Below are 20,889 nucleotides of genomic sequence, written 5' to 3'. Positions count from 1 at the left end.
ATCACCACTTCTTCAGGAAATTTAACCAATGTAAATCAGTTGCAAAAATGAAAAGCCCAGAAGAACTTTAACCTTTTATGAAATTCTTGACCTTCTTGCCATGTGGAAGAAATATGGCAGCCAAAGGGAACGCTGGCTTAGAATATTAACTCACATGTAAAATTTTATTCAGGAGCAAGATAGAATATATTAAGAAGTATTGCATCATAAAACAATAAGAAGTAGTAGTAGGAAAAATAAATTTGCAGGATGCTTGGTAAAAGAGCCAATGAAGCCAAGTCACATCTAGAATATTTAAAGATGCACCTAAAAGGAGAAAGTAGACAGATTAAAAAATGAAAAAAATTGTTATGACCTTTTTTTAAAATCAAAATTAGGTCTAGGGTCTGGTCTTATGATTTCACAAGTATGGGGAGGTTGTAGTAAAGAAACTCCCCTTTCTAAACAACCATTGTGTAACTTATTCTTAAAGAAATGGTCTGGAAGGCATTGAGAGATTAAGTGATTTGAATAGACCAGTATGTGTCAGAGGGCCTTTTTTTTGATACCGAGACTCACTATCCAAAATGCCAAGATGCTTCCTCTGCCAAAACCTTCATTAAAAAAAGCTTTTTTCTCAATAAAAAAACAGTGATTTTGTGTAATGTTCTTGAATTGTGAGGGTCTGTCTGCTCAATCATAATCCTTCTCTGGGAGATCTGTAAAATCTTTTCCTCTGTGCGCAGGTTTCTTGGGAGCTCTGAATCTCCTCCAGCTCTTGTCCTTTCTAAAATCAGACTGGTCTCCTTTCAGCCTGCCTGGCATCAAAACTCTATCCCAGAGTCGATTCTCTCAGACCCAATGCTGCCCTTCTTTTATCCTCCCAGAGAATAGGCAGGTGAGAACTCAGTGGGGCGTGGGGAAATACTTCCACCAATGAACTTGCTGCTCTTAGAATTCCTAAGGTGTAAACTCCCTTTAAAGGCTTGAACCAAAGGTCTGAGCCAGAGAACTGTCAAGTCAACCTGAGTTCTCACCTTGTAATTGTCCAGACAACCTGAATTTTCACCTTGTCACTGTCCAGACAACCTGAGTTCTCACCTTGTCACTGTCCAGACAATCTGAGTTCTCATCTGGTAATCCCAACAATTTTGATTTTGACACCATAGTCTACTATGTTCTTAAATCTTTAGAAATTATGCTAAAAATTAACAACAGAAAGAATAGTTGACATAACTTAGTACACAATAATACAGTTTTAAGCTCTTGAAAGGTGATTCTCAAGATATGTGAAAGAAGGGTTTCAAATTCTTGTAGTAAAAAAAAATTATAGACATTATTGCTGTTTTAAAATTCAGATAGGATCTGATCTTATGATTCCTTGATAAAGGTAATTCCTTGAGGAAATCTCTTCCATCAATTAATTTTGAACCCTTTTCTCCAATTTATAATCTTAGAGAATGGTCCCTGTGAAACATGAAACACTATCCACTTGGTGAATGGTCCTATTCTTTGTCCAAAGACATTGGGAAATAACCTTCTCTTTCTAGGAGAGGGGTTCTTAATTTTTTTTGTTTGTTTGTTTGCTATGGATGCTGTAGATAGACTGCTGAGGCCTATCAATTTCTTCTCAAAATCATGTTTAAAATTCATAGAATAAAAGAATTAAAGTTGATGGGTCACACAAATGAAAAAGACCATAGTGTGAGTAAATAGGCTGTGTGTCACAATAAATAATTGTGAACCAACAGTCACACGAGACTTCAGCAAAGAAATGTGTATCTAGTAGTCAGCCATTATGTAGCAGGAGTGAGGGATAATAGGCGAGGTCTCTTATTACCCATATGTCAAGCAGATTTCCAGCAATCGTTGTGAATGATCCTGGGATGGATTAGAATGGTTTATTGATATAGCCAAGTGCAGCATAGGAAGGTAAAGCAATTCTGTCCTGAGCAGTGTTGCATAGGGCCTCCTTTGCTTCTGCTGTCCCATGGGGCAATATGCTGGTGGTGGTCTGGACTGAATCTGTCAAATAGGGATACAAATATTTATATCTCTACCTCAAGAAGTTGTTACAAGGATAATGAGATTATAAATATAAAATAAATTGCTTTCTGAGTGAAGGCCCAGAGCCACTGGAGACTCTAATCTAAGGTTTTCAGGCAAAAAAAAAATCTAACATGGAAGTTGTCACATCACTGGTGAGGTGATAGGGTTAAGGAGCAACCCCTCTTATTCTAATGCTTTCCTTCTGTTGATTATTTCCTATTCTTCATACATAGCTTGTTCGTACATATTTGTTTGCTAGTTATCTCCTCCATTAGATTATGAGCTACTTGAGGGGAGGTATTATCTTTGGCTCTTTTTTGTTTGTTTTGTATCTTCAGTACTTAGCAGTGCCTGTCATGTAATAAATACTTAATTAATGTTTATTGATTCACTGTCTGGATCAATAGCAAATGTAGAGTTTCTAATAGTTAAACAGAAAGACTTAGGATGAAGAAGATAAAATTACAGCTATTCCACATTAGCAAGCTTGCTGAAAAGTTTCAGGATTCAGGTCTAACTAGATATAGTTTAAAACTTAAACATAACAGAATTGTGCATCAAGAGACAGCTAGAAAGGAAATGGGACCATAAATTCAATATAAAACATCCTGGAACTTATGAGAGTATGACTCCAGTACTCTGGTGAGAATTTATATGAATACATGGACAAGAATCTTATAGGATGAGAAAACATGGATGGATGCGATCCACAGCACTGAAGAAGGATTACATGGGTGAGACTACAGATCCATCAAAGTATTGAAGGAAAATAGATGGAATTTTCATAGTATTTTAGTTTATTAAAAATAACTTTACATTTATAATCTTATTCTTGTAACAATCTCCAAGGGATAACAAATATTAATGTCCCCATTTATCAGATAACGAAAATGAGCATTTAGCAATCAGTCAGTAAACCTTTATTAAGCACCTACTATGTGCCTGACACTGTGCCATCCCAGTGCTTAGCACTATGCCTAGCACACAGTAGACTCTTAATAAATATTTATTGACTGACCGACAATGGTCAGGATTTCCGTGTGCCTGCCTCTTGAGAGCCATTTTCTTTTTTTCCTTTCATATTTTAAAGGAATACTTCATTCTCCCTGAAAGAAAAAGTTTCTTGAGCTTCTTTAATTTCTCTCTAAGAGCCAGAGCATCATAACATAATAGTCACTTAGCTGAAAAAAAAAAAAAAATTACCTGCCTTAACCAGATATTACAAAAATCTTCTTTTTCTCTATATTTATTAAAAATGAGATTTCTGCCTTCATTTCTAATACCTTTCTTCTTTCAGATTTTCAAATTTCACATTTCCAAAGAAGACATGAATACCTCTGATTACCTCTGTATCCATATTCTCCAGTCTCTTATCTAATGATGATTCAACCGGACATTACATTGAAAGTTCTTTCCCATATGGGGTCATTGATGGGTGTCTAGCGCCCCCTTATGGTGTACACTCCTCCTGCAAAATATTCCTATTCTAGAGACTACTTAATCAAGCAATTTCCTTCCTTCTGGGTTTGCTTCTCAAGAAGGAAACTGTGCAGAAACTAGGTAGATAAATCTCTTTGTCCCACTGTCATGATGCATTGGGAAAGCCCCTTCTTTCTTTAAAAATTCCGAACATGTATGTAATGGACCCCGTAGGCAGTCCCAATCCTACTTCAAAATAATGTTTTTAAATGTATAAAATAAAATATATAGAATTAAAAGGAATTCAGTTATGTTGAAATACAGTTACCAAGATATTTGAAGAAATAATTTTTCAGATAACAGATTTAAGAACCCTAGATTCTAGAATCTAGGTCTTTTCCCCAAACTCAAAAACCTCCAAAATGGATTCCTGAAGAATTCCAGGAAATGGGAAAATTATGTGCTTTTGCAAAAACTCATCAATGTCCAGTTACTGCCATTTTGTTGACTGGGAAATTCCATTCTTAGGTCTCCAAACTGTGGTCGGGAAAACAAACAGAAAGACAGAAAATGACCAGGAATTTGAGGTCCAGAAACTTTTGCTGTGGGCCATTAAAACAAACATATGCAGATCACCACAAGCTTTTGATATAACTCACTATTAATTTCTCTCAGGATTTAGAAATTATTTCATCATAGTTTTCTCTCAACCTGAATGTGAGCACATGTCTACCTGTCATGTGCTTCTGCTGTAGATTATGATCACTTAGTCCTGGGGTGGGGGGGGGATAAGAAATTGTGCACAGGCATAATCCACTCCTTCAGCAAGTATACATTACTACATATTGGTTTGCCACCTTCAAGTCCAAAAGTGGGAATAAGCAAAAAAGATTGAAGGCTATGCCACAGAGAGGGAGTCTTATAATGAGAGGTCATCCCCCTAAGTCTATCAGTGAATCAACTTGAATTCCCTGTATCCTCTCAGAATGATCCCAGTGGAAGTGTCTTTATTTCATGGGAAGATGTCCCTTAGATACCACCAAACAAAAGGGTACACTGCTATTTTAATCACTTGATTGGAGAACTCATCAAATTGATCAGTAAATCCATTGATCACCTTTCCCTTACATAGAATAGGAAACAAAAATAACAGAAAAGAATATAAGATAAACAGATTTTTGAGTCCTAGGTTTTGTTCTGTTTTGTTTTTGCTTTTTCTTAAAATATTAAGTTCTCCATATTAATCACTTATATATAATTTTATTCCTTTGTCATGTTTATGGCTATCAATGTTATAGTAAAGGCTTTCTAAAAAGATAATTAATTTGGCTTTGGATATGTTGAGTTTGAGATACCAGTAGACAAATGGAAATTTTCCATAATTTGTCACAAATATGGACCTGGAAGCTCAAAAGAGAGGTCAGGGAGAGCTGAGCCCAAAGCCCTGTACTTAATACATGTTTATTGAGTTGAATTATTAGTTACAGAGAATCAGAATTTAGCTGAATATAAGGAGGAACTTCCTAACATTTGGCTCTACTTTGTGATATAGTCTCTTATAGCTGCAGGTGTGCAAGTAGAGACACAATAATCATTTCTTAGATTTTGATGAATCACACTTTAGTTAGGGATTATACTATCCTTAACCAGACCTGTAATACCCTTTCCAATTCTACAATTCTGTGATTTTTATGCCTTGTTCCTAGTGGCTAGATATCTATGGCAGTTGTATTCAATAAATGTTGAGTAAATGTACAATGTTTAGATCCAAATAAATTTCTTTTACATGGCTATATGCCTGCTATTTTGAGTCATGCTAATAACTAGATATAGAGAGGTCGTCAATTAGTATTGGACTATAGAGAAAACAGCATGATAAGGTGGGAAAAGACTTAATTTACTTGCTATCAAATAGCAAGTATCAGAGTTTCAGCACCTTGCTGCTGTGATATTGAACAAGTTCTTGTCTCAACTATCTCCCTTTTCAAACACTGTCTTTTTTTTTTCCTGTCTGCCTGACTGCATCCTTTTACTATATGATACTCCATCTGCCACCCAATAAATATAGTGGTCCCCCAAGACTATGCTTAATGCGTTTTTTGTGTCATTGTGTTCCTTTATTAACTCCCAAGGTTTAATTATCATCTCCTAAAAGTATGTATCCTGCTCTAATCTTTTTATAATCCAAGGTTCTTAACCTTAGATTGTGTGTATATTTTTAATATTTTGTCAACTGCATTTCAGTATAATTGGTTTGTATTCATATGTATTTTGTAATCATATGTATTTTATTTTATGTGTTAAAAGATATTTTTTTTCTGAGAAGGGATCCTTTTACCAGACTGCCAGAGAAGTCCAAAACACAATAAAAGGTTGAAAATCCCTGTTCTAATCTAATAAAATGAGCCATTTACATGTTCAAGGTACTATATTAGGTGCTGAGTGTACAAAAACATAAAAAAATTCCTCAGGAAGTTTAATGAAGAGAGATTTGAGAATATAATATGTAACCAAATAAGTATATAAATGATTATTTGTGGATGGAGAGAGCACAAAGAAGTAGGGGAATCAGGACCTAAGTCTTGAAAAAAGCTGGGGATTCTAAGAGGTAAAAATGGAGTGGATTCCAAGTATATGGGACAGTTTTTGCAAAAACAAAGAGGCCAGATATGGCTTCTGAGTTCAGAATAAACCAAGTTGTCTGAATGTAAAATCCATGAAGAAATAAGATGAAATAAGCCTAGAAAGGTAGGCTAACGTCAAATTGTGAAGGTTTTTTAGGTGACACAATGAGAGATTGCCATTTATAGTGAATTCTTAAACTCTTTTTATTTAAGAAATAAAATTCTTTCACAACATACATAACATTTTCGCTTTTTGTTGTTGCATTTTGTTTTCTTACTCATTTTCTTTTCTTTTTGATCTGATTTTTCTTTTTATTTTTTATTAAAGCTTTTTATTTACAAAACATATACATGGGTAACTTTTCAAAATTGACCCTTGCAAAGCCTTTCTCCAACCTCTCCCCAAGATATCAGTTAGTCCAATACATGTTAAATATGTTAAAATATATGTTATATCCAATATATATATATATATATATATATATATATATATATATATATATATATATATATATATATATATATATATATATATATATACAATTATCCTGCTGCACAAGAAAAATCTTATCAAGAAGGAAAAAAAAAACTGGGAAAGAAAACAAAATGCAAGCAAATACCAACAGAAAGAGTAAGAATGCTATGTTGTGGTCCACACTCAGTTCCCACAGTCCTCTCTCTGGGTGTAGATGGCTCTCTTCATTGCTGAACAAGTGGAACTGGTTTGAATCATCTCATTGTTGAGGAGAGCCACATCCATCAGAATTGATCATCATATAGTCTTCTTGTTGCCGTGTATAATTGAACTGATTTTTCTTGTGCAGCAAGACAATTGTATAAATATATTTACACTTATTGGATTTAATATATATTTTAACATGTATAACAAAAAAAAAAGAAATAAAATCCTTTTGATAATCAGTCTTGTGATTGCCCTTCTCGAATAATGCTTTGAAATATGTAGGATGAAAAGGAAACCAATTAAAATAGATATTCAGTTATCAAGGTATCAAAAAAGCAAATTCAAAAACCTCAAATCTATCCATGAACTTCTTAGGGGGGTCTATGATTTTTTAATAAAAAAGTGACATGGTCTGACTTTTGGTTAAGAAATATTTTTTTTAAATTTTTTTTTATTCACATTTAATATATATGGGATTGCCTGTCATCTAGGGGAAGGAGTAGAGGGGAGGGAGGGAGGGGAAAATTTGGAAAAGTGAATACAAGGGATAATGTTGTAAAAAAAAATTACCCATGCATATGTACTGTCGAAAATTATAATTATAAAATTAATAAATTAAAAAAAAAAAGAAATATTATTTTGGCAGCTGTATCAAGGATGAATTAGAGTTGGGAGGAGCGGAGACCCTAACCTAAGAGACTAATTAGAAGACTCTGGCAATAGGTGCGAGACAATGAGAAGTTATGAAGGCTCAAATTTTCAATGAGAGAAGATCAGAGATGTGAGATTTGTCCTCTATCCCCAGTTCTTCCCTTTTCCTTATGCCCTAAATCAGTTATCAGTTCTCCTTCCATGACATTCCTCATCATGGCAACCTTTCTCTTCCCTCATGCTGTCACTGTCCCAGCTCAGGTCCTCATTACCTATTACATTGATAATTACAGTAGTTTACTTAAAACTTGCCTGCAAGGCTCTAGTCTCTCTCCTCTACAATCCATTCTCTAAATGGCCACCAGATTCCTGAGGCAAGAAGTCTGAACATATCATTCCTCTCTTCAGAAAATTTCTGTGGCTATCTGTTGTATCTAGGATAAAAAATAAAGTTCTGCGCTAGATATTTTAAGGCCCTTTGCAACGTGGTTCCCAAATACTTTTCCATATTTATTTCATACTACTTCCTTCCACACATTTTATGTCACAGCCAAATTGATCTACTATTTGTTCCTCAGACTGGCACATGCCACTCCATATCTTTTGTCTGCCATACCCTCCCTTTAGAAAGCCTAGCTTCCTAGAAAGTTCTGCTGAGTCAGTATTTCCCATGTGAGGTCTTTCCTCATCCACCCCATTGTTAGTACTCTCCTTCTTGAAATTAGAAATTAGTTTGTATTTACTTTTCTGTGTGCAAATTCTTACTTCTCCAAGAGAATGTGAGCTTCTTGAGGGCAGGGAATATTCCATTTTTGTCTGGCTGCCCCAGTATTTCTTAAAGTAAATGGAGTTGAACTGTATTGAAAAGGTGGGATTAAATGATCTCTGTGGTACCTTTCAGTTTTAACATTCTGTGGGCTGTGGTTTAAGATCCCTGCTATGTCCGCCCGAGAGGATTTGGCATCCCTTCCTTTGCACCACCCCAGAAGACTTTTCTGTACACTGCTGTGGGCTGGATGACATTGCCTATGGACATTTGGCATTTTGGAAAAGCCTCCAGGGGCACAGTTGGAATAAAGAGCTCTCTTGTTGTTCTGAACAGAAATGAAAAGAGCTGTTGTTTGTTTTGTTTTGTTTTGTTTTCAGCTAAAGCACCACTCTGTAAAGAGACCTACAGATTTGTGTACTGTGAATATCAGTGGCCAGAAGATTGCAAAAGTAAGTAGAATCTGTTTTGTGCAGGCTCTGCCAAGGCAACACTATGATTCCAAGAGAAATATATTGTAGTTTATCTCCTTTGGCAACTTCCTTTGGCTGGACCTATTTGTGTTCCCCAGAATGAGTAGTGGGCTAAGATTTGAAAAGTCTGAGTTCTATTCTGGGCCTACTGCTTACTCCTTGAGCACACCAGATACCCTCTCCAGTCTTCAGTTTCCTTTTCTGCAAAATGTTGTTTTTCAGTTATGTCTGACTCTCCACCATCCTGGTTGGGTTTTTCTTGGCAGAGATACTGGAGCAGATTGCCATTTCTCTCTCCAGTTCATTTTGTAGATGAGGAAACTGAGGAAATAGAATGAAGTGACTTACCCAGAGTCAAACTGCTAGTGTGTCTGAGATTGCATTTAAGATTCACAAAGATGAGTCTTCCTGATTCCAGGCTTGACATTCTATTCATTATATCATCTAGCTACCCCTTCTGTAAAATGAAGCTAAGGATTGATTTTTTTTCCAGAGCTCTCTACTGTGAGGAGCCAATGAGACAACATGAAAACATTTCACAGAATAAAAGAATTCTTAGTTAGAAGAAACCACCTGCCCCAGTCCATAACCCAAAGAAATGCTATAATAGTAACAATTATAAAAATAAAAACAATAGAAATATTTGTAGAGGTTTTAGTAATAATAATAACTTAAGTAACAATAATAAAATCTGCAGCTCTTTCATGAATACCTTCATGGAGAAGGGGCCTGATGCCTCCTAAGCAGCCCATTTCATTTTTAGATAACTCTAAATTGTTAGGAAGTTTTTCCTGATTCCAAGTCCAAATTTTCCTTTTTGCAGATTTTTACCAACTACTCCTGGTTCTGCCTTCTGGGCATAAAGCAAGTATAATTCCCTTCCACACAAAGAACTTGAAATACTTAAAGAAAACTCTCATGTTCCCCCAGTTTTATCTTCCCTTGACTAAACATTCTCAGCTGATTTTCATGAAACATGGAGTTTAAACTCTTCACCACCTGACCTGGTACCTCTGTTCCAGTGCTCCTTGAGTTTATCAGTGTCTTTAAATTGAACCAACCTTCCAGACGAGCTCTTTCAGGGTAAGCTACAATTAGGCTTTCATTACCTCCTGATTTTTGGAAGGTAAGTTTCCCAAAATGCAGCCCAAGATGACATTAGCTTTTTGATCTGCCACATTCTGCCATACTGCTAGCTGTCTTTGAGTTTGCAGCCCCCTAGAACTCTACTCCAGATTTTTTACAAATTGCTAAACATCTTGTTCCCATCCTGTACTTACGAAATTTGTTTATTGTTATTCTTAATCCACACATTTTTAGCTAGGAGAGAAATGTCTAAATTGACAAGAGATCTTATACTGTGATCAGTGCCCTCTTAATTACTTCAAGGAAAAAGCTGGAGAAAAGAGAACAAGCCATTATTTAGAAATAGGTGTTTAAAGACTGAAGAAATGTTTCTTCCAGATTGATTCAGATTGTTTTTTTTCAAACTGGGCTAATTGTTAAGTGCTCTCATTTATTTCTAAAGGTGGGAGCAGGAAACTTCATCTACTTTTATCTGCTTTACAACAAGAAGTCTTAATCTTTTTCCATCCCTATGATCCTTGAGCTTTTTATAAATTTTCTCATTCCTTTTATTCAATAGGAATTTTTATTCACTAGGAAAGGGAACAAATTCTAGAGTTTTTCATGCAAATGCATGTAAGAAATAATTAAGTTCAATAGGCTAATATACTTATTTGCTAAATAATTCCTCCTATCCCCTTGATAAACTTGTCATTTCCCCTAGGAGTAAGTATACCTCAGATTGATAACCCCTACTCTGGAACAATGGAGTGTTATTGGAACAAATTGGTATGATGCTGAATTGCATTTGAAAAAGGGAGGAGCAAGGACAACCAGATGCTGAACATTAGACAAATATGTAATAATCTTTCATAGCTACGTATCACATTATAGAGCTTTCTCATATATCTCATCTGATCCTCACAATATCTTACCCAGACTAAATATGGAAGGAATTATTATGAGCATTTTTTATTGATAAAGAGCTTGAAACTTAGAAAGTTTAATTGACTTGTCTGAGATCTTAAAAACAATCCGGTGAGATAGGTAGTGAAAATGTTATTCCCAATTTCAGATAAAGAAATTGAGACTCAGAGAAGATCAGTAGATCACATTGCTCAAATTTCTATAGTGCTTTAAAAGATTTAAAAAATAATTTCCTCAAAATAATTCAGTCATGCAAGGATTAACAGTCCCATTTTACAGATTAAAAAAACTTAATACTCAGGGGGCCTTAAAGGATTTGGTTAAGGACATCCAGCTAATAAGCAGTAGAATGGAGAAAAAAAGACCAAATGTTAAGATTTGGAGACAAAAAGAACTCTTCAGATTATTTAGTCCAATCCCCACATTTTGATAGCTGAGTATACTGATATCCAAAGATGATTGTTGGTTTTTAGCCAAAAAGAATCTATTAAGTATCTGATGTGTGCCAGGTACTGTGCTAAACTCTGAGGTGTACAAGGAAAGGAAAAACCAGCCCCTACTCTCAAGGTGCTCATAGTCTAATGGAACAATGTATAAATAACTATGTACATAATAGAAGATATCTAAATGTAAGGTGATTTCAAAGTTAAGGCATTAGCATTTGGATAGGAGGGAGAGGACCAGGAAAAGTCTCCAGAAGGCAGGATTTGAGTTCAGTCTTGAAGGAAGCCAGGGAAGCAAAATGAGGAGGGGGAACATTCTGAGTATGGAAATGACCAGTACCAAGATCCAGAGGTAAGAGGGTTGCAGACAAGGAACATGGAAGTCCCACCTTCTGCACTTTCCTCCAATCCCCCATCACTTTAGTGCCTTTCCTCAGCTGATTTTCTCCAATTTATTTAATTTTCACACTGTATTTGTATGATGTCTCCCTTATTAGACTTTGAGCTCCTATGAGAGTAAGGACTGTCTTTTGTCATTCATTGCACTCCCAAAATTTAGCACAATGTTTGGCAAATAGTAAGCATTTAAATGCTTGTTGACTTGTCTGATGAATAGCAAGCATACTAGCATCACTAAATTGAAGAGTATTATGGGGAGAGAAGGGGATGTTAGAAATAAGAAGATTGGAAAGGTAGGAAAGGCTGTGATGTGAAGGACTTTAAAGTGTTTGCCTAGCCAGAGAACAGGCTCATTTGCTCAGTCCCACAGGTAGTGAATGACAGAGTCAAGATTTAAAACCAGCAGTCTAGCATTTTTTTTCTTTTATATGCTGCCCCTCTAAAATTTCAGTCAGTAGGAAGCTGCCTCCTTCCTACCTTTTCAGGCTTTCTGGTTTATATTGAGTGCAATGATCTCTATAGAATTATATACACAGGGAACCTGATGTGACTAGGAGAGTAATTAGATTTGTGATAAAGTAAATTGCTTTATAATAGAGTTCTGCTATACTTAATAAGACAGTTTTCCACAGAACATTGCCATAAAGCCCACTGAGTTTTTCTGAAATAGAAATAATACTGTGCTTCATTTTGCTTTATTTTGTCTCATCACCTCTCCCTCTAGGCTAAGGAAAAGGACTTCAGGCACTTTGACGCTGTCATTTTTATTAATGCATCAGAAAACTTGCTACCTCTAGGTAAGTCGTCCCCTGGTAGAAATGCCTCTGTCCCACACCAGCTGGCATCTGTCCTGATCAAATTATTGCTTACTAATGGCCTTTGCTTGCCCTGTTCTCTGAGCCAGGACAGCCTGCCCCATTGCCACCAATACCTTGCTTATTGACACCTTACCTTTCCTCCAAAGCCCACTTCAGATGTCATCTTCTCAGTGAATCCTTCCCCGGGGTCCCATTCCCTTCTTCCCCTCTACCACATGGCAGAGACCTTTGCTTGCATCTTACCTGCTTACTGTGAGCTAGTGTGCAATATGGGTATATGTGTCCCTGCCCTGCATCATCCTCAGATGTCCTATCATGGTGTAGAGGTGACCCTGGATTCTTGAAGATTGTGCCAAAGGTACACAAACAAGTTCTTGCAGGCTTTGAGTATGGGCCTGGAAATGGATGGCCGTCCATCATCTGAGAACCAGCCTCTAACTAAGTGCAGAGAGCTCCTGGACATAAATTTTTCTCAGTTCCTCAATTCATAGGGTTGTGATTGGAATCACTGGATGGAAGATCTTGTGCCAATTTTAATTAGTGGGCCTTTTATACATTGAAATAAGTGCATCTATTGCCTTCCATAACTGTATCAGGAGCTCCATGAGGGAATGGAATGTGTCTTCATACGTGATTCAGTGCCTAATATGGGGCACTCTTGGCAGAAACAAATATATATATATATATATATATATATAGATAGATATATATATATATATATCACAGGGTATTATCACAGGTATTGTCCTGAAAGATATTATAGTCTACTTGGGGAGAAAAGATCACAAATTTAATAATCCTGTGCCTTGGTCTTAATATCTCTGACTTTTAGCTTCCTCTTCTATAAAATGAGGATAATAATACTTTTACTGGTACCTCATAGGATTGTTGTGAGGATATAATGAAATCATGAGTACAAAGAACTTTGGTGCTTTAGATTCTGTGAAAAGTCAATACAAATATAAGTAACAGTTTGAAATACTAATAAAGATATCATAAAGCAGTACAAAATTATGGTTGAAGTAAATGATACAGATGGCAAATATTAGAGAAATATATGAGGAAAAAGAGGTAAAGGTGTACCAGAATAGTGTTGGAAGGCTTTATGGAAGACTTATTTGGATTTTAAAGGTTAGTAAAGATTTGTATAGCTAAAAAAGAGAGAAATATACTCCTACAGGGGGAAGTGATATGTTCAGAATCATAGAGAAAGGAAAATTGAATACCTATATAAGAACAACTTTTAAACTATAGAATGTCAGAACAGGAACCTTAATGTATGTGTGTGTGTCTGTATCTATAGTATCTATATACACAGATATAGGGACTTAGTGTATGTATCTATGTACATATATGTGTGTGTGTATGTATGTCAGTAGAGTTCACAGAGTACTGAGTTGGGCTGGGGTGAGACCTTAGGAAGCAGAATTTCAGAGCTGGAAGAGATCTTGGAACATATACTATCAGAGCTTAAAGGAACCTTAAAGCAGAGAATATCAAAGCTGGAAGGGGCCTTAGAATACAAAATGTCTAGAGTTGGAAAGAACATAGAATGTCAGAGTAAGAAGGCCCCTTGGAACACAGAAAGTCAGAGCAAGCCTTGAAACCCAGCATGTCAGCCCTGAAAGGGTCCTTGGAACACAGAATGTCAAAGCTGGAAAGAACTTAAAAATATAGAATGTTAGCAATGATCTTAGAACATAGGGGTATAGACATTGGAAGGGATATTGGAACATAGACTGTTAAATCTGAAAAAAAAACTTTGGAACATAGAATTTCAGGGCTGGGAAGTATTTTTGCCCATTAGAAGGGATGGTCCAACTGCCACTTGTGATTAAGATGACATTTTGTAAATTCTGATTGAGGAATGTAAGTTGGAGGTCACACAGAGTCAAAGCAGAGATTATAGAGTAACCAAATCTAAAGATCCAAATACATATTAGGAGTTTATAATAGCACCTGAAAAATAAAAACATCTACCGAAAAATATTGGGGATCATTAAAATAATGGTTTCTCTCAGGAAACTTCTCTAACCTAATGTTTTAACCAAGTCATTGATAAAAATAGCATAGACAAGCAGGGCTCCCTGAGCACCCCTGCTAAACATCTCCACCAAAAAGCAATGAACATTTTTATCAATAACTTTGATAAGTCCCAGATTGAGTTTCAGGCTTTGCCTTCAGGTTGAATGGATGGCATACTCATCAAAATGGCAGATGACACAAGGCTGGAAATGATAATACTGAATGACAAATTCTGAATCTGAAAGAGCATTGAGCCACCCTACTAAAAAGAAACCATGGAATTATGACATGATATATTAGGAATAAAGATGATGTATATTTCAATTCAAAAGACCAGTTTTTACATGTTCAAAATGGGGGAGGTAAGACGAGGTAAAAGTGCATTTGAAAAAAAGATATGGCAGTGTTTATGAATTGCACTCAAGTATGAGTCAACAATGAAATATAGCTTATATCTAATATGACAGAATAAAGATAGCATCTAGCTAATATGATCTTGGACCAAATTAATAGAAACAGTGTAAAGTATAAAGGAATTGATTATCCCATTGTATTCTGCACTGATTCAATCCATATGGGATTAGTATATTGAGTTATGGACATGATATTTTAGAAGGTCACTGACAATCCAGAGAACATTGGAGATAGGGAACCAGAATGGTTTTAAAAAATGGATCCTCAATATCATGCCATACAAGGATCAGTTGAGGGTACTGGAAATGTTTATCTTGGGGAAAAGAAGAGGTCAAGAGACATAATAATAATCTTTGAGTATTTGAAAGGTTTGTCATATGGAAGACCAGTGGCTAGATATATTCAGCTTGGCTCCAGGGTACAGAAGTGTAAAGATTAGACAAAGATGAGAGTAGAGATGATTGGTGACCACCAGTAATAGCACTTAGGAAGCCTGATATGTTCCTGGGATATTTTCCAAGAGATAACAGAGAACTTTTCAAAACAGATCTTCCCACTTCTCCCCACTTCTAGTGATTCATATGGGTACAAATAGTACTGCCAGAAAGAATTTAGGATTAATTGCCAAAAATCATGTAGTCTTGGGCAAGAACTGAAGTCCTTAGGGGCACAAGTTGTGTTTTCATTACTGGTATTCACTGAAGGCAAAAGAAAAACTAATCTGGAAGGCAAATAACTGTTAAGAAGACAATAGATGTGGGTTACTGAAACTTAGGCTTAATATATAGGAATGCAGATTCATAGTCAGGATGGAGTCTTACAGGAAAAAAATGTGTTTGTCTTCTGTCTTTCAAATCTAATCAAAGGTACTTTAAATGTTAAAAACGATTGAAGAGAAAGGACACTACATATACATATATCTATATATAATACGCATATGTGTATCTTTGTGTGTGTATCTCTATCAAGTTACATACCATAGAAGGAATCTATAATGAAAAAAAGTAGCCATTGAGACATAAGAAGCTCATAAGAAGCACAATCCTAACAAAATAATCACTAGTAAAACTCATTGCCTCAAAAATTTATGTTTAAAAGTTTAGATATTAAGGCTATAGAGAGAACTATAGGTCCTACCATAAAGGGATACATTTGATATCATATATTTTATTAAGGTTTGATAGAATGAAACTCATACCTGGTATGTGTCTCATAGGTACATACTTTATTTAAGAATTATTGAATAAGTAAAAGTGGAGATATGGTGGGACTAGCATTATATAATTAAGAGGAAATCCAGAACTATAGTCAGAAGAAGTATAGTTAAGATCATTTGAATAAAGATCATTAGCGGAAGAAACAAATGTTTTTACATGGGAATATGCTATAGACCATCTGGAGAGAAGAGAGAATACATAAGGAGTTCAAGAAAAAAAAGCACAAGTGTGGCATAGAGGCAAGAAAGAGTAGTAATGGGGATTTCAATAGTCCATACATTTATTGAGCTCTCCTTTCCTCCCTTCCTCCTTCCCCTCTCTCTCCTTTCCCCCCCCCTTCTCCCAAAGGAGTTAATAAGTTCTTGACTTGTTTTAATAGTAATTTCATTATTTAAACTGTGGAGGAACCAACAATTCTAGACATGATTATCACTAGCAAAAAAGAATTGCTTGAAGGGGTAGAAATAATAGAAATTCTGTGAAATTACTATTCTCCCTTAGAGTCTATAATTTCAAAGAGTTCAATGGAAGGATAGGATACCATGAGTTAAAATTGTACATTCATGAATTAAATGATAAGGACTCAAAGCAAAATAACGTGGATGAGAAATTAATCAATAAGCACTTATTAAATGCCTGTTGTTTTGCCAGGCACTGTGCTAAGTGTCAGGGGTGCAAAAATGGAGCAATCCTTGCCTTCAGTAAGCTTACTTTCTTCTAGAGGACTACAATCTATTCAGGAATAAATAAATATATATGCACATAACTGTCCAATTAATTCATAAAGGAAGAGTGCCACCAATTATTGGACCCAGGAAAGATTTAAAAAAAAATAATAGCTTGTTATGTTCCAAATACATGCAAAGATAGTTTTCAACATTCATCGAGGAAAGAGCTTTTGAAGAAGGTGGTAGTTGAGCTAGTTGAGACAAATGTTGTTCTAATGGGGGAGGTTAAAAAAAAAAGGGACAAAGATTGGAATCTGCAAACTACAGTCCAGAAAATTTGACTCTGATTTCTGGGAAAATTCTAGAACATATTAATGAGATGGTTGGTAAACATTTAGAAAAGGGAGCTTCAATCACAAAGATCCAGCATTGTTTCAGCAAGAGCACGCAATGCCAGAATAATTTTATTTCTGTTTTTTTTTTGACAGTATTACCAAATGGGTAGATTAGAAGAATTTTGTAAATTTAGTTTGTCCATGTATTTAGCAAAGCATTAAGGTGTCTCATGCTATTTTTGTGGGAAAGATTGAGAGAGAGAGATTTGGCAGTAGTGCAATTAAATGGATTTAGAATTGGTTGATTTCATCTTAAGTGCCTTAGAGAGGGAATCTATTATTGACTCTATGCTGGTTAACTTTTTACCCATGACTTGGTAAAAGGATATATAGAAAATTAATAAACTATGCAAATCATACAAATTTAGGACAGATAAACTAAAAATTATGCTGACTTAAAATATGACATTTAATTGGAATAAATTTAAAGACATATAGGTTCAAGATAATTTCTTAAAGTACAAGATTGACTTTAAATGATATAATTATACAATAATTAAAAGACCTTCTGACAAGAAAAAGATCTGGGAGTTTTAGTGGATTACAAACTCACTGTGAGTCCACAATATGATATGGCATGATCTCACATGATCTTGGGCTCTATTAAGAGAGTACATCTTCTGCATATAAAAAGGTAATCCTGCTGTAGTTTTCTCTGGTCAGACACATCTGGTATATTATGTTCAACTCTGAGCACTTCCCTTGAGGAAAAATATTGATAAGGTGAAGAAAATCCAGAGGAGGTCAACCAAAAATGGTAAATAATCTCAAGACCATGTGAAAATCAGTTGGAAGAATCAGGGATGTTTACCCTGGAAAAGAGAAGTCTTAGGAAGACAAGATAAGTGCCTTTAAGGACTTAAAAGGCTGTCACATAGACTCCAGGAGCAATGGGCAAAAGGTTGCAAAGAAGCAGATTTAAATTTGGTGGAAAGAAAAACTTCCTAATTAAAGCTATGGAAAAGTGGGATAAGTTGCCCCAGGAAAACCTCCCTCTTATTGGAAATCTTCAAGCCAAAGCTAAATGACATTTTTTCCTTTGATTGTTGCAGAAGGAATTCTCATTCAGGTATGAGTTGAACTAGATGGAGTAATTTATGCAATCTGATGGTCTTTTGCTGTATCTGGAACTACTGACTTTCCATGATATCTCATCTAGGAAACTTGATTTCAGTTTTTGACATGAACCACCACCAGAAACAAACAGAAAAAACATTGCATTTAGAATGAGTGGACCTGGGATTAAACCCTCTATTTGCTTTCTGTGCTATTTTTAGCAAGTCACTTCCCTTCTCCAGACTTTCCCTATTTGTGAAATGGGAGTGTTGACTGACTACCACTCTAATTCCATGACACATGACCATCTACATTAAGTGAAGAAATAAGTCTCAGCATTGTAGCCAAGTAAGCTGTGTAGTGTCCCCACTGGTCTTTGCCTTACATTGATCCAAGGCCCTCTGTTCACCATTATCTATGGGATGGTTTAGTACAGTATTCTACAACTCCTCTCATTGTCTTTTCCCTGTGGTGGAAATGCCAGGGCAGTGAGCCACTACTAGCTTCAGTTGTTCACAGGACACTCAGAGTGTCCTTGCAGAATTGAACATGCACCATTAGGTGTCCCTGAATCCTGGTCTACCCCTGGGCCTTGCAGCTTTCCCTACCTTCTCAGTACTAACAGTAACAAAAAAGTAAATCAAAATAACCAGTATCAGAACGGATGGGCTTTACAAAGGCTTTTTCCTCATCATGAAGTGGTCAGTGAGTTCAATTCAACTCAATTCAATTCCACAATCCCTTTCCAAGCACTTGTTCTGAAGAGGGTTGAGATGTATGGTGCAGGAGGTTAAAAGTTTGTGAGACATGGCCTTGGAGTCAGAAAAATGTGGGTTCAAGTCTCGCCTCTGACTTCTGACCAGGACTAGAGGCCTGACCATGGATGGGCAAGTCATTTCACAGTGCTGTCACTGTCACAAGCTCTAAGATAAGGGGTTCTCCATAAGAATGAAGTAACATATTGGACTGAGTAAAGCCTTGTATCTAAGAAAAACAACAATAATACTAATAGCTAATATTTATATAGTGCTTACTATGGGCCAGATACTGGTCTAAGCTTATTTCATTTGATCCTCATGACAATCCTAGGATGTGGATGCTGTTATTATATCCATTTTACAGATAAGTAAAATAAGGCACAGAGGTTAATTAACTTGTTCAGGGTGACACAGCTAGAACAAGGAAAAATGATGTAGTAGAATAGAATTGAAGAGTTTTTGTTACTAACTTGTGTGGACCTTAGATAAATCACTTTCTTCTCTGGACCTCAGTTTCCTCATCTGTGAGATGATGACCTTGGATGAGATTTGAGTTCAAAATAGAATGATCTACTTACAGGGCCAAAGATCATCACATCTTCTCTTGATATCATCTGCATGGTCCTGACTGTTCATTGCCATTTTCCTTAAAGCCACAAAATCTGAAAAAAAAAAAAAAAGTGGTTTATATCACTATAAAGTGAGTTGATCTCTCAGTGTAGGACCTTATGTTTACATATACCCCACCATCACTCACCTCCCTCAGAGTTCTTGTTTATGGTCTAAGGGAAACCTCAAGTCTTGGTTCATTGATTGAATGGAATTAATGGGCAGGTCTGAACCAAGAGAATGTTGACATTGGTTCTGGTTCAGGCAACATTACTGCCCAAGTCCTCAGGTCAGCATCATAATCATTCATACTCCTCACCCTTCCCCTTGAAGGGTACTTTGTACAAGTCCATTTCAAGATTTCACAATATTGAAAATATTTCAAATAACTCCTACCAACAATAAGGAAAGGATAGTTTGGGAACACCATGTGCCAGTTATTTTTGGACTTGGAGGAAAATATGTTTGTGTAGTTAGATAGATTAGATAAAGAGATTAGATATACATACATACATACATACATACATATACACAGATATACCCATTTGAGTTATGCTTTTAGAGCCCATTCATAAGGAAAAACTAAATTTGATTCCTTTAGGAAAACCTAGCCCTGATTTACTCCAAGACTGAAAGCATGACTATTCTTTCCATATTTGGAGTTCTGCAAGACTTTCCTGGGGAGAAGAACTAAATACAAACATGGTATAATGAGAAGAACACTAAGCTAAAAATCAGGAGACTTGGATTTAATCCTAGCTATGCCGGCTTTTTACTTTGGACATGTCCTAACTTTTTTGATTCTCAATTTGTTATCTGTAAAACTAGAAACCCAAACTGTCATTCTTTTAAAATAAGTTGTCATCATTCAACAATCTCTCCTCTATTGAGGTTCATGCTATCTAAATATCATACAGTCCAGATACTGTATCTGTTATCTACCAATCCTCAAAACATTCATTCTCCTTTCTCAGTGAGACTAGTGACTCGTTCACAAACACTCTCTCCATCCCAACTTTTGTGTTCATATTAATGGACTTCAATTTATGTATTAAGTTTCCCTCTAATACCCTAATCTCCAAATTCCTCAGTCTACTCAATTCCCAATTCTACTCAATCACTCCTTGATCTTGCATCACCCACATATTCCACTTCCATGATGAAGAATTCTGAAATCTGGCTCTTTCAAATCTCCTTTCAAATCCCCTGAAACATTGCCTTCTTGGTAGCTAGGTAAGACAATGGATATAGCAATGGACTCAGAATCAAGAAGACAAGCTGAAATTACTTACTAGTTATGTGATCCTAAGCAAATCACTTCACCTCAATCTTCCTTATATAATTTTCTCAACTGTAAAATGAGGATAATAACAGCACTTAACTATCCAAGATTGTTGTGAGGATCAAATGAAGATAATATTTGCAAAGTGCCTGACACATTTGTTGCTTAAT

At 35.9% G+C, this 20,889-nt stretch overlaps 1 protein-coding gene and 1 long non-coding RNA gene across 2 annotated transcripts in view; one reads left to right on the top strand and one right to left on the bottom strand.

Annotated features, from left to right (window-relative positions):
* Positions 1-20,889, top strand: part of XRRA1 (X-ray radiation resistance associated 1) — a 143,241-nt gene that overhangs the window by 69,115 nt on the left and 53,237 nt on the right. Inside the window, 2 exon segments of the mRNA XM_074304072.1 lie at positions 8,551-8,622; positions 12,202-12,274. Of these exon segments, the coding sequence (XP_074160173.1) occupies positions 8,551-8,622; positions 12,202-12,274 (145 nt within the window).
* LOC141563256 (uncharacterized) lies at positions 156-19,565 on the bottom strand. The gene is made up of 3 exons (XR_012488378.1): positions 19,407-19,565; positions 1,820-2,004; positions 156-306 (listed from the first exon to the last, which is right to left on the bottom strand). It is a non-coding gene; the product is annotated as an uncharacterized LOC141563256 (long non-coding RNA).

This window comes from Sminthopsis crassicaudata, chromosome 3 (genome assembly GCF_048593235.1).
Source record: "Sminthopsis crassicaudata isolate SCR6 chromosome 3, ASM4859323v1, whole genome shotgun sequence".
Lineage (NCBI taxonomy): Eukaryota > Metazoa > Chordata > Mammalia > Dasyuromorphia > Dasyuridae > Sminthopsis > Sminthopsis crassicaudata.
The sequence above is the reverse complement of the archived record's forward strand: the minus strand, read 5'-3'. Positions and strand labels throughout refer to the sequence as shown.